This window comes from Xenopus tropicalis, chromosome 5, assembly GCF_000004195.4.
Source record: "Xenopus tropicalis strain Nigerian chromosome 5, UCB_Xtro_10.0, whole genome shotgun sequence".
In the NCBI taxonomy this organism is placed as follows: Eukaryota; Metazoa; Chordata; class Amphibia; order Anura; family Pipidae; genus Xenopus; species Xenopus tropicalis.
Window position 1 is genome coordinate 73,336,451 of NC_030681.2, and position 21,323 is coordinate 73,357,773.

A 21,323-nucleotide genomic window follows, 5' to 3' on the forward strand; every position below is an offset into this window, starting at 1 on the left:
CTGACTTTTGGAACAATGTTGCAAGCCAGCTGATTACAGCTGGAAAGACATAGCGGAGAACCGATTCCTGTTTCATTGTTTTGGGTCAGACCCAGGGAAGAGACAGAGATATATAGAAACAAATCAAACATTGTCATATTTATTTACTTTACTTTTTCCTATGTGCTGCCATTATGTAACCATTCTGTAAATATGTTATAGATGTTTAACATACCCAGCTACAGAAGCCAGTTACATATTCATGTCAGTTTAGTTCAGTGTTTATCTGAAATGCACTGTTATAGTGTTCAGCAACTGGACAAAAAAAAAAAGCAACATCACAAATGTAAGATGCAGCCATCTCAACGAATATCCTCTTTAATTGTGACAAAGTACATTGATTCTTGGCTAGTCTGTAGAATTTAATAAGACAAAATGTACTGGAGCCATTTAGTCTGTGAGTCAAATATCTGTTCAGTCTGGACATTGATGGCCAAAGCAAAACACGCATAAATCAAATGCATCACAGTTTAAATTGCAGTGCATCAAATGTATGCAATAACTTTTAGCCTCTCAGCAAGACCCAGGCTTTCATTAGGACTATGCCTCTCATTTGTTTTCTTTGCTTTTGTTTGTTTTTAGTATATATATTTATACAGGTGCTCCTGTCTATGTTAAAGAGGGATAAAGAGAACTGCACACTATGGGGCACATTCATTAAAGTACAAATCCGAATCACAAAATCCGATAATTTCTGATGATTGCAAAAGTCACAAATTCTGTTTGTTTTAATAGAAAGATTTCGTATTTACGATCCGAAAGTTCCGAAATTTTTGTATTGAAACGATCATTTGCCAATGGCGGTCTGATAGTCCACATAATTTTTGTATCCGAATGATCATAAACGGCGGGAAAACCTTTCTGACTTCAACCTGGCCCAAGGAAAGTCACGATACCGAAGCTTGCATGAATCAGAAACTTTCGTACTCAGCGTAACAATACGATTTTGTCACCCAAATTGTAGCAAAGTACGAAAAAATTGCACAAATTAACAAAAATATTGCAGAAAATACGCAAAAGTTATAAAAATACCAATTTTTTGTAATCGGACCTTAAAAGGCCAATAGTAAACATGTTACAATGTGAATTATTATTGAACAACTTGTAAGAACAGAAAAAATAGCCTAGATATCAGCTCAGGTATTACTGTTCAATTACCTTTTTGATGTTTTTTTCAGTTTGTATCACATTGCTATGGTAAAATGCTTAAAACGATTACATACACTCAAAAATAATTTCAGAGGGGATGTATTTGTGTTAATGTTTTCCTTTATTAACCCTCGTTTTGTTTTGGGTTTTTTTTAATTGGCTTATATAATTCTAGGCAGCACAACATAGCAAGTGAAGCACGGAAGACCTCTGCACTTTTATTATGTCACCATGTAATATTTCAGGGGCATGCCCTTTGCTCCGCTATGCTAGGCTGGTAATTCTTTTTCGTATAAGTTTTGTATGTTCTATTTCGGTACGGGATACATGTCACCTTTAGTTTTGCCTGTTTTTATTAGGACACTTCTCTGCTGTTTCCAGTTATTTTTTTCTGATCATTGCTTTATACCAAACTACCTCCCTAAACCCATTATTTTTGTAATTTTGTTAACATGTGTCTACTGCGTATGCAAGCATGGTTGAAATCACTTTATTGGTGCTGTGTGCAATGCTATAATATTTTTTTTTTTCAATTTAATAATTTCACTTTGATTTGTAAAAACTTTATGCAAACATAATTTAAGGACAAATGGGGGCTCAGGTGATACAATTGTGGCCAGTTCACATGAGAGAGAAAACATTGTTTGTAATACATTCACTAAAGTTAAGGCAATTGAAAATATACTTATGGGTCTTATTATTTCCATTAGAAAGATTAAAAAAAGTTAAATTAATGGCCATTGAACTGATTTTTCTGCAAAAGCTGTAAATAGGGGTATCTATTCTGGAAAGAAAATGCTGGCAGCTTTTTGAACAAGGTCTGAACTCAAATTTAGAATGTAGACAATACAGTATTTTGAACATTTTTCATGGACATATCTATGGTTCTGTTGTATTGCAAACATTCAGATATCCAGAGGAGAAATGGTCCATGCTCATTTTAATTTATTCTTTTATACTTTGCCTACTATGGATGTAATTGTGTCATATTAGCATGTAATTACGGGCATGCTTTAAAACAGAAACAGACACGGTGACATAAGGACATGTCTGAACATTATGCAGGCCTCTGTAATCAGTTTGTTATGTACCATAAATGTATACCTTTATTTTATTTTTATTTCTTTTTTTAATTTCTAGTGGCATTGGTCGTAATTGGCCATGGGCTTCAGGAGGAAGCAGCATTCTAGCTGAATTTGGAACACTGCATTTGGAGTTCATGCATCTAACTCAAGTATCTGGAAACCCAGTTTTTGCTGAAAAGGTTAGCATGATTTAACAAGAAGTACCTTATTTCAGAAGTAATAAAACATGCAAAATTGCTGTTTTATACAAGTGCTATAAGAAATCACCTTTAGAAGAGACAAATTAAACCTTAAGGGAATGCTGTTAACAGTGTTTATATAGAGGTTCTGTGAAATAATTACACTTCATTAATATTTCAGGTCGGAGTTCTATTGATGGGAATAGCATTTTGTAGAAGATAAGATACAGCCTTCTGATGTTAAAGGCTGTGTCTGCAATAGATTAAAAATTCTCCTGTAGCCTGTGGATAGAATTCCATGGAGGAAAGGTTATCTGCTTTTAATGCAAACTTTACCAAATATATAGAGTAAATTGGCTACTGCTTCACCTGAATAACCCAATTCCACAGCTAGAAACATGAACACAAATAAACAGTCTGTTAACAATTGAAAAACCTTGCGCCCGCTGAGATTAGAAATTTACAAACAGCATGCTAGCATACCTTGACAACTGAATGATGGCAAGTCTCTAATGACTAATAAGCAGACCAAGGAGATATTACCATGCATGTCTTAGATCTAAGCAGTGTAAAGGCAATGTTTAATATAAAGCATGCTGCAAGTTAAGAACATAATTCTAAAAAATTACAATTACTGCATGCACTTTCATTTTTGCATTAAATTACATTCTATAGTGTCTTGCCTACAGACTCTGGTAATCTTAATAGCAATATAAAAATTCCTCTGGATACAACATAAAGGTAACTGATGGAATCACTTTGCTATGATCATAAACATATGCTAAAGGTTTTCATTTGCATTCAAAAAGATGAGTTCCTTAAACATAAAATTAGAGTTCTCTATGCAAAAGCATGAAATAGTTGTCTCAGAAACAAATCTTAACTTTGCTCACCACTAACCTTAAATTTGAATGTTTGTTGTTCGTGAACGATGAACTAACGAGTAAGTAATGTAAGATAAATGGGTTGTGGGTTCGATTTCAGCTGCATGTAGGTTTTCCCGTTGCTTGCATGGGTTTCCTCCCACGCTCCAAAATCATACAGGCAGGTTATTAAAATTGGCCATAGTATATTCACTTTAAGCCTATGAGTAAGTGTGCTTGGCATACGAAACGCGTTAGGTGTTCCTTCTTTTAATGCAACAATAAAGATTTGATTTTATGAGAGACCCCGGAGTCCGGAGCGCTTGGTGTCCACTATGTTTGAAATAGTATATTCACACCAAAATGTTTGCCAGTGTATTTTTGTCCTATTATATGATTTGACTGAAATACCACAGCAATTAAAATGTTCAGCAGTGGCAGGGAGTTTTAGTGTTTTATTGGTCTAAACTTAAAGGTTTTTCAGCTTTAAAGTTAATTTTCAGGTGGAAATGTGATAAAACTCGATAATGGAAAATTATTTGCATTTCGAAAATGTATTCCTCTGTGCAAAGAAACTTGCCTTTGCACAAATTTAATATGGGCTTTCCAAATGTGGAAACTGTTTAGAGACCACTTCCAACTGTGGAAGTTTCCAAATTTTACATTCCTCTGTAATATGTTATAGAATGGCCTATTCTGAATAACTTTTACATTGGTCTTTATTTTTTATAGTATATAAATAATTTATATAGTATATAATAATAATTTCCTCTTCTGCTTCTGTCAAGTTATCAAATATTGTTTCAGCTGTTGCCACCCTATTTTTTTCTTTTCAGGCTCCCTACTATTTGTATTAAACCCTAACAACCAAATAACTTGAAATTCTAAACTTTGGAGCTGCTGAACAAAAAGTAAAATAATTCAAAAACCACAAAAAAGACCAAGTGCAAATTGTATCAGAATATCACTATCTACATTCTACTAGAGGTTAAGTTAAAGATGAACTATCCTTTAACACAGACATCAAAAAGACTTTAGTATCACACGTAGCATTTTCTTTGGCTGTGTAAAAATACCAGTAGAGAAAATGTCAGACGGTACCACTTGTGAGATTTTGGGCTGTAGATGCCAGTGATTGGCAATAAGCAATCTGTGTCACAGATTGGTGAAAAATTTTGGGAAAAGTAAAATTAGCTAACTTTATTATGCTTTATATATTGGTGGGACCACAAAAAATGGCATAACATTTGGGAAAACTTAAAATCCAAGTCTTTAAAATTGAGGTTTCACTGGATGCTAGAAATAGAATGTGAGCATTACTATATTTCTTCTAGAAAGCCACCGTTGATAAGAATAATAATTTGAAACAAACTAGGAAAAAAGGAAATGGTTGATTTCCTCTTTTCTGTTTTTACACATTTAATGTTTATGCACTATTATCTTATATTCAATTTAGGTAATGAATATACGAAAAGTGTTAAACAGACTGGATAAACCTCAAGGATTGTATCCTAACTATCTGAATCCCAGCAGTGGGCAGTGGGGCCAACGTAAGTATGGAACTTATTCTGAAAAGTACATTTGGGATCAATATACTACAACGTAATCATAATCACAATAAAGGGGCACATTTAGCCTCAGTTCAGTTTTACCACACATATTGACACTTTGATAACAGTCAGGAAGGTGCTTTGACAAATTACCTCTTTTATCTAAACCTTTTGATAGTTAGTCAACAATCACTGGGGGGCTGCCTAAAGTTAGGCACCCTCCAGTGACTCACTTACCTGATACCTCAGGCTGGTGCTCCTATCAGCCGAAAACTGCACTAGACCAGGGTCTTCTAGCGAGCACCATAGAGCAATGCTGCTTTTCCTTTCTTCACATGGGTGTGCATGCACAGTAGAGTGAAAAGCTGAACTTTAACAAAAAAGCCGTCTATTTCACTTTACTACACATGGGTCAAGCCAGGAGTTTGAAGAAAAAAAGCTGAAGAGCAGAATCACTCTGTGGTGCTTCCTATGAAGAACCCAGGGCTGGGGCAGTTTACTGCTAACAGGATCGCCAGGCCTGGGTTATCGGGTAAGTAATTGCAGTCATTTGGCCGTGTCTAACTTTTGGCAAACAAGTGATTGTGATTTCTCCTTTAACTGCTTGTAGCATGCAAATCAGCTTGTTTTGATGGTATCTTACAGATGTATGACAGCTCAAAAATATAACAACCCACCAGTATAAGTAAGTCACTGAACAAGAATGAGCACTGTATTGATTTTAATGCATTGGTTTCTTTGGGGGGGGGGGGGCTTACTGAGCCTTATAAACATCTTGGTACTATATTAAGGAAATAAATTAATAATAATTTAAAATGCAGTATAATTGCTTGTGATATGAATAAGCAAAATTCATATCAGTAATGGGGTTTGTTTAATGTAGCAAGTTTTGTTAAGTAACATTGGACTGGCTGCATAGGTCACTAGCAGTCCTCTGGGATAGCTTGTCTAGAGTCAGTACAATCAGTGTACCGAATCTTATTTGGCAAACCAATTCCACAGCGGAGCAGGAGTTTAATTGGACATTCATCCCTTTGAGTGGTTTTGAGAAGCATGTGAAAATGTATTGCAGATGGACCTATTCTAAGTAATGTTTTGGTTGGCCTCCATTTTTTATTGTTTGTTGTTTTTTTATTTTTAAAAGCCAGTAATGTAAGAAAGTTATTTATAAAATACAGGAATACCCATTATATTAATTTACCTGATACCCCAGGTCGGTGCTCCTCTTCGCAGGGTACTTCTGTAGGAGCACCAGGCAGTAAGCTCCTTCTTTGGCTTTTTTATTCTTCAGTTGGCCCAGGCCAGCACATGCGCAACATTTGAAACCCCCTATGATCATAACTTTCCTTCTCTTTTAAACATCAAATAAATTTTGCCACCAAAATGGATTCATGATTTCTTAACTGAAATTAAGTACAAGGTACTGTTTTGTTATTTAGAGAGGAAAAGGAAATTATTTTTAAAAATGTGAATTATTTTCGTAGAACAGCGGTTTTCAACATGTAGGTCGGGCCCTCTTTGGTGGTCGAACAACCCTTTCACAGGGGTTGCCTAAGACCAAAGGAAAAGACATATTTTCAATGGTCTTAGGAAAAATTTTATGGTTGGGGGTCACCACAACATAAGGAACTGTATTAAAGGGTCGCGGCATTAGGAAGTTTGAGAACCACTGGCGTAGAATGCGATGAACTTCCCATAATTCTGAGCTTTCTGGATATGGTCTTTCAAAATAAGAGATGCCATACCTGTATATAGAGAAATATGACAGTATAGATATATAGTGGATTATGTACCCCCTACTGTAATTTATAAAGATTTTATAAGTCACAGAGGAGTTATGTCACCATATAAAAGCACGAGGCCGCAGGCCAAGTTCTTTGATGCAAGGTGACTACTAATATCTATATAAATTTAAGTACGGTGTAATTATGCTTTATAATCTACAGTTTTGATGTGCAATGTCTTACATCCTAAAGATCTCTAGCTTGGTTTTATATACTACTAAATTACACTTTGTCTGTTCTGCTTTTGTCCCCCTTTGCTGAGTGCAGTTTTCTCTGTGTATTTCCCTGTAGTAGTTTCTTTAGGGCTAAATACCTGTAATCCATCTGCTTTTTCTGCTTCTGACATCTAGCTTGCCATGGTTGACATTATCAGAGCCGGACAGAGAAGGTGGGAGGGTGTTATAGAGGTGAGAAAGTTGAGAAAAACTTGAGAAGGGAAGGGAGACCAGAGAGAAATAATGAGGGGGAGCCCAGACTGAGTGGACACTGAGGGGCAAGGAGCAAAGTTTGAGACTGTTGGTGGGAGGAGGAGCAAACAAGCATTATGCGAGGGGGGAGCGGACAAAGAGGGGCAGGGAGAACAAGACCTGACCTTGAGACCAAAGTAAAGAGAGACCATAGCTGAGAGGTAGTGACAGGATGAGAGCACCATGCTAAGTAAGAGCTGAGCCAGGAAATTAGAAAGAAATGGGTTAAGAGTGGAGGAAGAGCTGCAGGGACAGAGCAGAGGTGACAAGTACTGTCTCATACTTATAAACAGGGCGTAATGATGTCGAAATGCACCTTTTATTAGGATATAATTTACAATTTGGTCACATGGGGAAATTACCAAACTGTAGAGTAAATACATAGTAAATAGTTTCATGTGTTAAAGTTACTGTTTATTCTTAATCTTTGTAAAGGGCTCTGAGGCTTTAACTGTATTGTTCTTGTAATATTCTTGTTTTCTATTGTTTCTACTTTGGCCCTCTAATATTTCTCTTTGACTGTGACTTTTTTGCTGCTGCCTGGTTGCTGGGGTAGCTAACAGATAGCTTTAATGTAGAGCTGGGCGGTATGACCAAAAATTTATATCACGGTATTTTTCAAAATTATATCTGTATCACGGTATTTGACGGTATATAAATAAATAATAAATATTGGTGGCCTGGGGAATTAGCTCAGCCTCCTGGCTTTCCTCTCAGCTCCATAGAGGAGACTCCTCAGTCTCTTGGTCTCTTTCACAAGTCTGTGCTCCCTCTGCTTCTTGCAGTAGCAGGAAGCACACCCAGCCCTTCTGGGAGTCCTAACACAGAGAGGTATCCTTCCTGCTTCGTGCCCTGAGAGACTGCTACACACCTTCCCACCTTGACAATTAAATACTTTTCCACAGGACAGCCTTCCTGTGGAAAGTAAGCTCCAGTAGGTGAGCTGGACTACTGGAATGGATCGCCTGATATGCTTGTTCTATCCAGAACCCTAGAACTTCCAGGGTCAGACAGCAAAACCTTTTAACCAGAGAAACCATTCTCTGTTTATCAACCTCTCCTTTAAAGCCTACATCTCCCACTATGGAGAACTTAAAGGAAAAACTCACATTTTCTCTCATTTGTTGAGCCATTCTACCACAATATTTTAAATTGAACTCAAAGGAAAAGGTGTGGAATGTTAATATTTTTATTCCTTTGATTTTCTCCAGGCACAAAATGCAATTTATTGAGGTTAAACACACTGCTTTCAAAATAGCAAAAATGGTAAGGGGGGGGGGGGGGTAACACTCCCATCTCTGATTCTTCTTATAGTGGGCTTTGCACTGGAACTGACAGAAAACTCAATGTTCCACTTGTCTTATAACAATAGTGAGCATGTACAGAGATACCACTTCCTTTTTAAAAGGCAATTAGGTGACTGGTTTGGATGGACAGGCTTGAGGCTTGTGCAAGCAGACTGTCACTGAGTATAACAAACCACTTGCACCGAAGTGCTTTGGCATGCACTATGTGAACTGATAAAATTGAGTTGTTAGCCTTCTGTGACCTTTGTGTTTTTTGACATGGAGAAACCAGCAAGTTCAGAAGGAACACTATTCCAAACCCAGTCAGGGTTGGTAACACACAGTTTTGGATGACAGGATACTGTATGCAGTAGCCTTTCTATTATAGAAGCAATACACCTGGTAAAACATGTATTCACATCTCAAAAGTATGATACCTATATGGTAGCGTTCCAGGGGCTTTGTGCTGGTTTATGTATATGTTTTGATACAGGTCTGATAACCAAAAGCCAGAAACAACCTCTAAATAATATCCACATAAATTAATGATAATATTGGTTATAGTCAGTGCAATAGCAAACATAAGGAAGAAGACTCTGTGGTCCATTTCCTGTATTAGGTAGTGATCTTCCATTTTCTCAGAGCAAAGCCTGTTCTCTGTGTAATGCTGTGTCCTTTATCTCTGTCCCCTTCCTCTGTCCTGTGGCAGGATATCAGTCAGAGAATGAGAAGTGTCAAGTGTAAAGTGTAGTACACTCCTAATGTTGTTATTGTGGATCTAGCAAGTATAAATTAAGTCATTTCATTTCCAGGCCTGCCCTGTGTTTTTGTTTGTGTGTGTGTGTATATACATAGCTATTTTTTTTAATGAATGCAAAGGCCAGTAGTTAATGTTGGAATGTATATTTCTTCTCTAATTTTGTGTTCATTCTTGGCAATTCATGTTTATCAGGTATGTTCCTGTAAGATATTTATCTCATTATTAGATGTGATTTATGGATATTCACCTTCATCCACCTTCTCTTGGCTTCATTTTATAGTTGCAAAGTAATTTAATGTTCTGTGCCTTGCTATTGATTTAATTTGTACCTGTTAAGTAATTTAAATGAAATGTCTGCAATTGATCGATTAGTCCAACACGAGTTGATTTTAATTGGTGTAGTGAAAGAAAAAGGGTTGGTCAGTACTGGGAATCTTGTGACAAAATATGTGTTTTGCATATATTTATGCAGTAGAACTAGTCTAGATTATATATAATCCTATAAAAATAGAGATATACTCTGTTGCTCTATGGAAGTTGATACAAGACATACCACACCTTGGGCTTATATATTTATAATAATTCAAAACGGTTGAGGAGACCGCCTCATGCATATTCAAATAGACCAAAGGGAACAAATTCCTTAAGGCTCTTAAAAAAATCCCATTTACATGGCTTTATCCTATAGGCTAAAGCTTACCCACTGAGTTTTTGAAGCAAAAGCCAGGATAATAGCTGATCAGACTCCTAACTACAGACAGCGCCCTTCTTGGGGCTCATCAGTATAGTGCAAGGTTCTCTAATCAGCTCAGGTAGAGCCAAGAGTGGGGATTCATGAACAATTCAAAAGGGGTTGAGGAGACTGCCTCATACATATGCAAATAGACCAAAGGGATTCTGGGAACAAATTCCTTATGGCTCCTAAAAAAAAATTCCATTTACATGGGTTTATCCTATAGGCTAAAGCTCACCCACTGGGTTTGAAGCTGAAGCCAGGATAATAGCTGATCAGATTCCCAACTACATACTGGTTTCGCCCTTCTTTGGGCTTTATTATTATAATATAAACATGTGAGGGATATTGCCCACAGAAGAAGACATTACGTGGCACAAGATGGTTGTGTGCCAACTCTGCAGCACTCTCTTGCATTTTTCTAGCCAGGTACATAGATACAAGACCTGGGGTTGTAGATTGCATTTCACTCTCCTTATTTTTTATGGGAGGTTTTTGCAGCTCAGTAAAAATAGTGGCAATGGGTTTTCTTGTAATTGCTTGCCATGTTGAAACATGTCCGGTTATAGAGCTCATAAAAAAATAGCCCAACATGCAACACTTGCAGGTTGTATTGGGGATAAAAGATTTGTAGATGTTTTAGAGCTCAGCCCTGCACTTCCCCTTCCTGCATAGAGAAAAATTGTCTTTAACCACTTAAGCAATTAAACACATTATGCCAAATAGACCTATTCATTATCACTTCTTTAATACCTGTTACCATAGTCTTTATCAACTTAGTTGCTATTCTTTGAGCTTTCTTGATATCATTAATATAATTTTCAAGCACTGGAGACCAAAACTCAACTGAATATTTTAGGTGAAGCTTTGCCAGTGCTTTCTAAAGTGGAGGAATTGCCCTTGTCTCCTGTGAATCTACTATCCCCCTTTTAGTTTGTCCAGATGGATGACATGGATGGCATCTCCTGCATGAAGTTAATTGGCCTTAATGTAATCCCTTGAAAAATATTGCAATTACATCAACTTTGAAAGGGAGTGTGAGAATATATGAAAATATGTACTTTAGGGTATATTTCATCAGGCCCTGGTACCTTGTTCACATTAATTTTGTTTGAATATTAATTTTATTATTAAAATTTGTCCAGGTCTGACAGGGGTAGACAGAAGAGGCACGTCCCTAGGGCACAACAGTGTGTTTGGGTTGCTAGACACATACCTCTTTTACATACCCCTAGTGCGGGCCCTTGCACTCACATTGCCTGCCTACCCATACCCTTCTTCAGTGCCAGTGCACTTGTGCTCACGGGGGGGATGGCCAGGTTGCCTAGGGTGCCAGACTTGCTTTGCCCGGCGCTGCCTGTGTCAGTCACTGACAACTTGTTTGAGCTAAGCTATGGGTACCTTGACATAGAGGGTTCAGTAACTTCAACTCCTCTATTGTATTTAATAAGAAAGATAATCATTTAAGCATATTTTTTAGAGCCCCCCTGTCAATAAAATACCTCCATCCCTTAATGCAACCACACTCTCAAACCACACTGATGCTGGGGGCCCTGGAGCTACCTCCACCTGTAGCTCCATGGGTCCCAGAAAAGCCAGCTTCAGTAGGTTCAGCATGCTAGTATGCTATTTAGATTGAAACACAAACACAGTTAAGCTTGGGTTATGTAACCCTTTGAAAGTGTCTGCCACACAAGACACTAATATTTGATAGCATCCACGGCGTTTTTTGGGGTCTATGCCACGGCTTTTCAAATGCTGCCCCCCCTCTTGCACCTGCAGCTTATCTATCTGAGCAACATAGAGATGTGAGGTGGGCTGCATCGCTAGTGCAGAGGGTGGCTTTTTGCCACCCCAGGTCACTTGTGGGCTGCTGCCGCCTGATAGCATCCATTCAAAATTTTACTTTGAAGCAGGCTTATTTCTTAAATCAACAATGTACAACAGCTTGACATGCAGAAACAAGGCAAAACTGTGTGCTCTATTGGTTTCTGTTGTTCATTGTCGTTGCTGTCAGGCAACATTCTTGTTGCTGTGTATGAGTTTGACTGCTGCCTGTGAACTGGCATTGTGTATCATATGATCAAGGATGTTGATAAAGAGCCTGGAAAATATTTTTGAATGTCAAGCTGTTGTACATTGTTGATTTTAGAAATAACTCTACTACAAGTAAAATCTGAATGGAAATGATCAGTTTATGGAAGAAATAATTTAAATCTGTTAAATATACTTTATTTATATTGTTGGTTAATTCTACTTTTAGATCATGTTTCTGTCGGAGGATTAGGAGACAGTTATTATGAATATTTGCTGAAGGCATGGCTAATGTCAGACAAAACGGACGAAGAAGCCAAAAAGATGTATTATGAATCTGTTCAGGTAAATTCTTTCTAGATAAGATCTTCATTTTCATTTATTAGTCCCTTATTAATAGAGTTGTAGAAAAAGAAAAGCAAACAGAATATTTCATTATAACATTATAATTCAGCTAACATCTTTAAATATTAAAATATATACTTTTTAAAAAAAAAAAAAAAACAGGTATGTAATACAGGTATGGGACCAAATATCCAGAACCAGGATATAGTATATTTCCGTAAATTAACCCAGTTGGATTGTTTTTCCTCCAATAAAGATTCATTATATCTTAGTTTGGATCAAGTACAAGGTACTGTTTTATTACAGAGAAAAAGGAAATAATTTTTAACATTTTTTTTAATTAATGTTAGCTAGTGTTACATTTGATGTAGTTCATATTTTCAACACAATATACCCATGCGTATGGTTAAATGTACATTATATGAGTACAGATTAGTCTACCTCAATAAGTGCTTTTGTAGGTTGAAGTTCTCTAAAAAGCTTACAAGTAAATATCTGTGTACAGATTTGTGATAAAAGCAGGCTTTTTGTATCCTTTCCAGTAAACAACCTGCCTAGGCTTGCAAGGGTAGACCGTTTCAGAAAAGTGTATTCTGACAATGAGACAAAGTGACAAAAATTGAAATCATACCCTTGACTTTGTGAAATTTGTTCTTGCTTACTGCATTTTTTTTTAAACTTTACATGAATTTCCAAAAATGAAATTTAATAATGTTGTGCTTGAACAATTGTACTGTATATTCAGTAAGTAATTAAAAACAAAAAAGCATCATATTTAGTACTATGTATGCTATTTGACATTGACTGACTTGGATATCCATAGTGAAAATGAACTGTTAATTATAGGATACTTAGAGGCAATGACAAATGGAATCATTTCATATCATATGTTCTCAATGCATGTAATGTTAGTTGATGACTTATTTCCATATTTCAAGATTTTAATGATTTTATATAAAGCCTGCTATTACGCTGTCTCATATTTGCTACAAGAATTATGCCGTGTGTTTATGGACTAAATGTTCTTTTAAGACTGTTAATGCTTGTACTGGGATAGATGCACGCTTGTAAGATTACAGGGATCTCAGGTGCTTGTCAGAGATCCAATGTAATGTGCTGCTAACCTTAGGTTTTATGGGAAACCTAAACCAATGTTCCAAAGAAAGACAGATATTGAACCCAAAGAAACAGTGCTTCCTTAGCCAGTCGAAACATAAAGCAACATGAACTTTTTATGTGCAGATAAACACTCTTAACTTGTTTAATGCTTTAGTGACCGCTAATATCAGTAAGGTCCCAGAGCTACTTGAACTTGCATTACCATTTATGACTTGTTAACTTAAACTTGCATTTTATATTTATTCTTTAGAGCAGATCAAAGCTGCATTTGTTATCCTAAATGTAAAAGTATTTATAAAACATTAAACAGAGAACATACTGACACACCAGTAAATGCCAACAAAGGCTATGTTCTAAAATGAGTTTTGCAAAAGACATTTTGTTCGGGTTCATGTGCAGATATTAGTTCCATACGCTTGGCAAATAGCTTGTGGGCGGCACCCAGATTTTGTTGTTTCAGATCTGATTTCTTTATAAAGACATCACTCCATGTGATGTTAAAAAGACATTTAAATAGTTAACAATTAATAAACTATAGATACATTATTATTTTTCAATTTTCTGGTTGTATGTTATGTTTTTTCTGATATTGCTGGCATAAAAGCACGATTGCTGAAAACAGATCTACTTTTTCATAGTTACATTTTGATAGATGCTGTGCAGTGTTTCTTCTAAGCTGCATGCTTGTGTGCACAAACACCAATTTGCAGGGCAGCAAACACAAAGAATTTTGCAATAAAACGCAACATTTTGTGCGAATTCTGACCTGAGCTCACAAATCCGTACACAAGTTTAAAATGTGTACACATAGCCGAGAAGGAATTAGAGGTAACATGTACTATTTATTTGCTAAAAGCATGTAGTGCGAGGGGGCGTGGCCAAGATGGCGCAGTGAGCAGACGTGTTTTGCCTTCGCTCCGTGCTCCTAGACAAATATCCTGACTAAATAGCAGCAGCACCAGAGTTTGGCGGCGGATCACTAACACCTGTGAACCTAACCTACAATGGGGAAGCACACGAATAAATCTAAACCTGAAAACAGGCTACCTCCAGTCCTCGCAAGAGACAGACAAGGCCGCGGACGCAGATCCACCCTCGCCGGCACCCGAGGCGAGCCTGAGCGCAACCCAATCGCTGGAACCCTCTAACTCTGAGTTGCTGGCAGCCATAAAGGGTAACCACACCGCAATGACCACGCAGTTGGAGACTATTAAAGTGGACCTGTCACCCAGACATAAAAAGCTGTATAATAAAAGCCCTTTTCAAATTAAACATGTAACCCAAAATCATTTTTTTATTACCACATCCATACCCATTATAAAAGCATTTAAAAATCCCAGCTGTCAATCATATATTGCCTGCCCCGCCTCTATGCCTTAGGCATAGGGGTGGGGCAGACAGTTACTTTCACTTTCAAATCAGAACTTCATAGATGTTGCTGCACTCCTCACATCCCCCCTCCCTCCTCACCATCTAATTTTGTAACCAGTGCATGGACATGGGCCTCAGGCCACCCATACTGGCACAGAAACAAGATTTTGGCAGGATGCAATGCCTGCTTTGATAACAGTGTCCACAAAATGGCCCCTGCCTGCTTGCTGCAATTGTGAATTCCAAGGCTGAAGAAAATAATATTTAAATTATTTATATAGTGTAAGTAAAGTTTATTTCACTTGACAAACACAATAGAAAACAATTTAGAATTATTTCTTAAGGTGACAGGTCCCCTTTAAAGTGGATATATCCTTGCTGCGTCACGACTTCCAGAACCTACGGGAGCGCACAATCGAAGCAGAGCGCAGGATATCTGCGGTCGAGGACGCGCTCCAACCTCTGCCAAACGAGTTGGTAAGGTTAAGAGAGCAGGTCCTTATACTGACCAACAGAGCGGAGGACCTAGAAAATCGCAATCGGCGCAACAATGTACGCATCCTGGGCCTCCCTGAAAAGTCTGAAGGCGACCGCCCAGAGGCATTTGCTGAGACATGGCTTCGGGACAACCTAGGACCCGACACTTTCTAACGGCTGCTGACCATAGAACGCGCTCATCGCATCCCCACACGACCATTATCGCCAGGCGGCAACCCTAGGCCCTTCATCATGCGCTTCATCAACTTTCGTGACAGGGATGCAGCACTACTCGCAGCTCGTCAAAAAGGCCCTCTCACATGGAACGGTAATACAATTTCCCTATACCCGGATTACTCTCCAGTGGTTCAGAAGCAACGCGCCTCCTTCCAAGGGGTCAAAAAAAGGCTCTGTGATGCAGGGATAGTATACTCCATGATTTATCCAGCCAAGCTACGCATTGTGGCAGAAGGAGCAACTCACTTCTTCCTATCTCCTAACGACGCAGACCAGTGGCTCAATACCCAAAGGCGCCAGGGAAGCCCACGAAATAGCCCCAACCGGCGCTGACAGGGGATACTAACCCGGCCTACGGGAACAAGCTTACAACCTACACCAATGCGCTGTCTCTTGCGCACAACCTCCTATCGCAGAGTGGCTTGATACTCGCTCCAGGTAAACCACCATCCAGCTTACGGCTCTACCTCAGCTTTCCAGAGGCAACGCTCAGGTAACGTTGACATTCCCCTGTACAAGACACTTACCTTATCACTGGCCTGCTACTATACTCCGGGGATACTGCTAACCCACCGCTCAAACCCGGCCTGACTTCTTAGCTGGTATTTAAAGGGGACCCAGAACTTTGCAACCTTGCATAAACAACTGACTTAAACCCCCACAACACGCCAGTGAGAGCAACCTCAGCTTAAACACTGCTGACATGTAACTATTGACTGTTTGATGGCGTAAGCCTGGGCCACACACTGTTGGACCGCTCAACGTATTACCTAATCCGGTGCGGGCCCCCTAGCCATTTCTCACCAGCTAACCGAGCAAGTTTGGTGGCCCTCTACCCCCCTCAACGCTTGGAAGCCCTCTCCCATGCGGGACATTATAATGTTGACTCTACCTCAAACCCGCTGCTGTTCTCTCTTTTTCCTATATGTGACCAAACGGTGCCTGCAAGCGCAAAGAGCGAGAGGTGCAGTAAGTACCAGACACTAGCACCTACCGGCACCAACCCAGTTTAACTGTTTTGGGTATAGGCCGTCTATGTTGGATAGATGGGCAGGGAGGGTAAGGGAGGGACGGGATGGGTTTATTTGTTACTGTTATTGTTTATGTTTTAAGCACTATTCTATTGCACAAAATGCTATGACCCCAACTGCCGACTCCACTACGCAAGGTATCCCCCCAGGCCCCGCCACCTTACAAAGGCTCAGTCTAGGCCTAAAATCTCAGCACCATTATAATGGGGGAAACTAGCTTTATATCATGGAATATTCGCGGCCTAAACTCTAAATTTAAAAGAGCCCTCATGTTTGACTATGTCAATAGGTATAAGCCTGACCTTCTCCTCCTCCAGGAGACTCATTTGGTAGGACAGAAACTTCTGGCACTTAAAAAAAGGTGGGTTAACTTTGCCTACCATGCACCATACTCCACCTACTCTAGGGGCATATCAATCCTTATCCGCAAACATACACCCTTTGAGCTGTTAAACCTAGCTACAGATCGCTATGGTAGATACATAATCCTCCACTGTAAAATCAATAACCAAGCAATGGTAATAGTCTCTCTCTACGTACCCCCCCCCCCCCCCCTTCGACAAGGGGACCCTAGACACTGTTTTTGAGAAAACTTCCCCATACCTACCATGCCCCTTGGTCTTAATGGGCGATTTCAACACAGTAGTAGACCCTGCTGTAGACAGACTCTCCACAACAACGCATCAAAGTGGCCACCTCAAACACTGGCTGGAGGCCCATGGCCTACACGACATATGAAGACACAAGCACCCAACTGATAAACAATATTCCTGTCACTCAATAGGCAAAGGCTCCCTCTCACGCATAGACATGGCTCTAGGCTCACCGGATTTTACACAGTGGGTGACAGAGGCCTCATACCTTCCCAGAGCCCTATCGGACCACGCACCACTACACCAAAAAATACGCACTAGAATACACCCTACCCACCGACTATGGCGACTCTCTCCCCTATGGCTTAGTAATAGTGTAGTGGCAGAAACCAGCAAGACAGACTAAAAACTATTCTGGGAAACTAACGAAGGTACTAGTCAGAGCAACACAATCTGGGATGCATCCAAAGCAGTAGCTAGGGGATCTCTCATAAGCACAATAGCAACAATCAGAAAGGTAAATAAAACTGAAAGGCAGAGGCGGCAGTCACCCTAGCTGAGAAAACATACAGTGAAGACACCACTGAACACAACCACCAACTACTAATATCTGCCCAAAGGGAGCTAGAACTAAAACAAACTGCTTGCACCCGCAAGAAAGTACTATATGCTAGTCAGCGAGCCTTTGACCAAGGGGACAAGAATGGGAAGACCCTTGCATACTTGGCCAAAGTCAGCAGCCCCACCACTATGATTGCAAGAATTAAAAACAACCAAGGTACCTATGCTACTGACCCACTAGACATAGCCGAGGTATTCGCGGAATACTATCAAGACCTATACACCTCATGCACCGCATGCACAGAGCCAGACATGGAACAACTTCTGCAAGGTATTTCCTTTCCCACGCTCAGTAACACAGAATCTGCCTATCTTGACAGCCCAATAACCCTAAGTGAGGTAGCTGACGCGATAGGCGGCCTCCCCCCAGGGAAATCCCCGGGCCTAGATGGCCTCCTGGTACCGCGTGATGAGCGAGGAACTCTCTCCTAGACTCCACTCCACCCTCTTAGAAGCCAAGGTAACAGGCACTCTCCCCCCCTCCTTTTATGCTGCAATTATTGTGCTCATTCTCAAAGAAGGAAAAGATCCTGAAATATGCGAATCATACAGACCCATTTCCCTTATAAATACTGATGTAAAAATACTGGCAAAAATCCTAGCTCAGCTCCTTAATAAGGTCATAGCCTCCATCATCCACCCAGATCAAACAGGGTTTATGCCTAACAAAAGCACGGCAATCAATTTAAGGTGCCTCTATACCCACCTCCAAATTGACCACTCCAACCCAGGCTCCAGAACCGTAGTGTCATTAGATGCAACAAAGGCGTTTGAAAGCACTAAGCAAATTCGGTATAGGCCCTATTTTTATTTCCTGGATACAGCTCCTTTACCTCTCCCCAGTGGCACAGATTCGCATCAATAATGTCTCCTCCAAACCCTTTCCCCTTACACGCGGTACCAGGCAGGGATGCCCTCTCTCCCCTCTTTTATATGCCCTCGCAATAGAACCATACGCCCTTCTGATCCGTCAAACCCCCAGCATACAAGGGCTCAAATATGGCAGGCTAGGGGAAAAAATAGCATTATACGCGGACGATGTTCTTCTGTTCCTTGCAGACCCTCCCTTACCAATGCTATTAACTTAGCAGATAACCTAGGAGCATTTAGTGGTCTTAAAATAAACAAAACTAAATCAACCCTCTTTTCTCTTGAGGGCCCCCAAAGGCGAGATGACATACAGGGACTGAAGTGGGTCACGGAATTCAGATACCTAGGTATCATAATATCACAAGACCCTACCGAGTATATTGCAAAAAACATTGACCCAATTATACACAAATTCAAAGAAATTAGCGGGCTCTGGGAAGGTCTCCCTCTGACCATATGGGGTAGAGTAAACTTATTCAAAATGGTATACTTACCCAAGTTCCTATATGCCCTACATCATGCTCCTGTATGGCTCCCCCCACAACTATTTAAGCGCATCGACTCAATCCTTTTCCCTTTTATCTGGGCGCATAAAGCTCCGAGGATCAATAGACATTAATGACCCCGCAGGATAACGGGGGCTTGGCCCTCCCTCACCTACAGTATTATTACTATGCCTCACAACTATGGTTCCTGCACAGTTGGTTTAGCCAAGAGATGGATAATCCCCTCACAGTACTACTGGCTTCATGCACGGAGTCCATGGAAGCCCTGAGAAACGCCCCCTATAGAAAGGCTAGAGATACCCAAGGACTTCCCCCAGTTATTAAAGTCCCACAAAAAATTTGGGCAATCACTAAGACTCTATTCCCCAAACTTATGCACTTGCCATCACCCCGTTCCCCACTGTGGAGGAACTCCAACTTCAAACATCTACTACTTCTCCCCGACTTTCAATACTGGCCCAAGCTGGGAGTCCGTCACCTGCAAGATCTCCTAATAGAAGGTATATTCCCATCCCTAGACCAACTGAAAGGGAAACTAGGCCAGGCAAACTTGGAAATATATAGGTACCTCCAGCTACGCCATGCAATGACATCGCAATTTGGCTCCCAAGTTATTAACATTGCAGAACTCCCCTTTGAGACAAGACTTTGGGACCCAAACCCCAAAAAGTTGGTGTCTGAAATATACAAAATGTTCCTACCAAGTCTTGGGATCCCATTTAACACAGCTAAGCGCAAATGGGACGGTGATATCCCCCAACTTGATGACAATAAATGGGCAGAAGTAACAGACAACCTATATAGCTTTCTGATATCCACTAAGGACAAGATGGTCCAATTTAAAATAATACACAGAACATATATTACTCCAATGTGCCTAAAGGTCATGGGGAAAATGCCAGGAATTTTGGCCCCAGAAGTATGTCTTCTGAGACTCATAGAAGACCTAGTCCCCCTGAATAAAACCAGAACACTACTCAGATCACTATACTTTTATGCAAAAAAGGTGATCGCAATGAAGTGGATGAGTCCCCCCCCCCCCCCCCCCCCCCCCGATCTCCACCAGTGGGTACAACTGGTCCACTCTAGACTCCCACTTATTAAGCTGACATACCTGGCTAGGGGCTGCCCAAATAAGTTCGAGAATGTATGGTCACCCTGGTTAGACGCACACTCTGGCGAGAATCTCAGGGTATAACACCATGGTGTCTGGAAATAACGTTCCTCCCTAACTTTGACTTTTTGTAACCATATCAGGCAATGTCGACTGCACCCAATTGACCTTGCTATTGCATACTTGTATATGGTCATGGCATTATACACTGTATATGTGAATGTGCTTTTATGTTATGTTTGTAAAGAAAATGAAAATAAAAACCTTTTAAAAAAAAAAAAGCATGTAGTGCAGATGGATAAAGAGACACTGGCGCTAAAAGGGGCAAGGATTCCAGGCCCAAGATACATTTCTTCTTAGCACTGCTGTACTCTTCTGGTACCCAAGCATCCTCTGTGCTTGTGTGTGCAGAGTACATTAGATGGAAAAGAATTTCACCCAGGGTGGCGCAGAGGGATGCTGGGGCATTGGAAGAGTATAGCAGTGCAGATGTAAAGAAAAGTATCCCTGGCAGATGCATTTTTGAAAGAAGGAGTGTTGGCCGGTCTAACAACAACAGTGATTTTGCCTGTCCTAGCCTTAAAATTGACAGGTCTATTAAAAAAAACCTTTGCAGGTTGCAGTGGTTATCTTCCCCGTAGAGTTAAGAAGCAGTGTAGTAAGTGTGGCCATTCAGCACATAGTGCATTAGCTTTTAAGTGCATAAACTCATAAGATAAACTCATACAGTTCTAGAGCTTTCTAACCATCCGATTTAAGTTTAGTTTAAAGAGGTTGATTTGCTTACTGAGGAATTCTCGGATGGCATATCAAACGTAGGGAGCAGCAACAAAGTAAAATTAATGTAGCATTGAGAATTATATATAATGACATTTGTTTCTATTGAATTACACCAATGAAAATAAGTAACATGTGACAAGCAGATGAGAAGGCACACATCCTTCTAGTTCTTTTCTTCAAGGTAAACCTGCCTACCATCAAGGTGATCCAAATGAAGATGAAAAGCTGTTAATTTCAATAACCTCGTATTTCCCCACTTGCTAAAGAGGCATCCAACCCTTTATTGAATAAAAATATGTAATTTATATGAAAGTCCTCACACTTTATCTT

General features: G+C 39.8%; 1 protein-coding gene across 1 annotated transcript in view; it reads left to right on the forward strand.

The window, feature by feature from the left end:
- man1a1 (mannosidase, alpha, class 1A, member 1) overlaps positions 1-21,323 on the forward strand; it is a 146,692-nt gene that overhangs the window by 107,792 nt on the left and 17,577 nt on the right. The window contains exons 6-8 of the mRNA XM_002932113.5: positions 2,329-2,452; positions 4,772-4,865; positions 12,159-12,274. Coding sequence (XP_002932159.1) covers positions 2,329-2,452; positions 4,772-4,865; positions 12,159-12,274 — 334 coding nt within the window. The remainder of the gene's footprint in view (positions 1-2,328; positions 2,453-4,771; positions 4,866-12,158; positions 12,275-21,323) is intronic.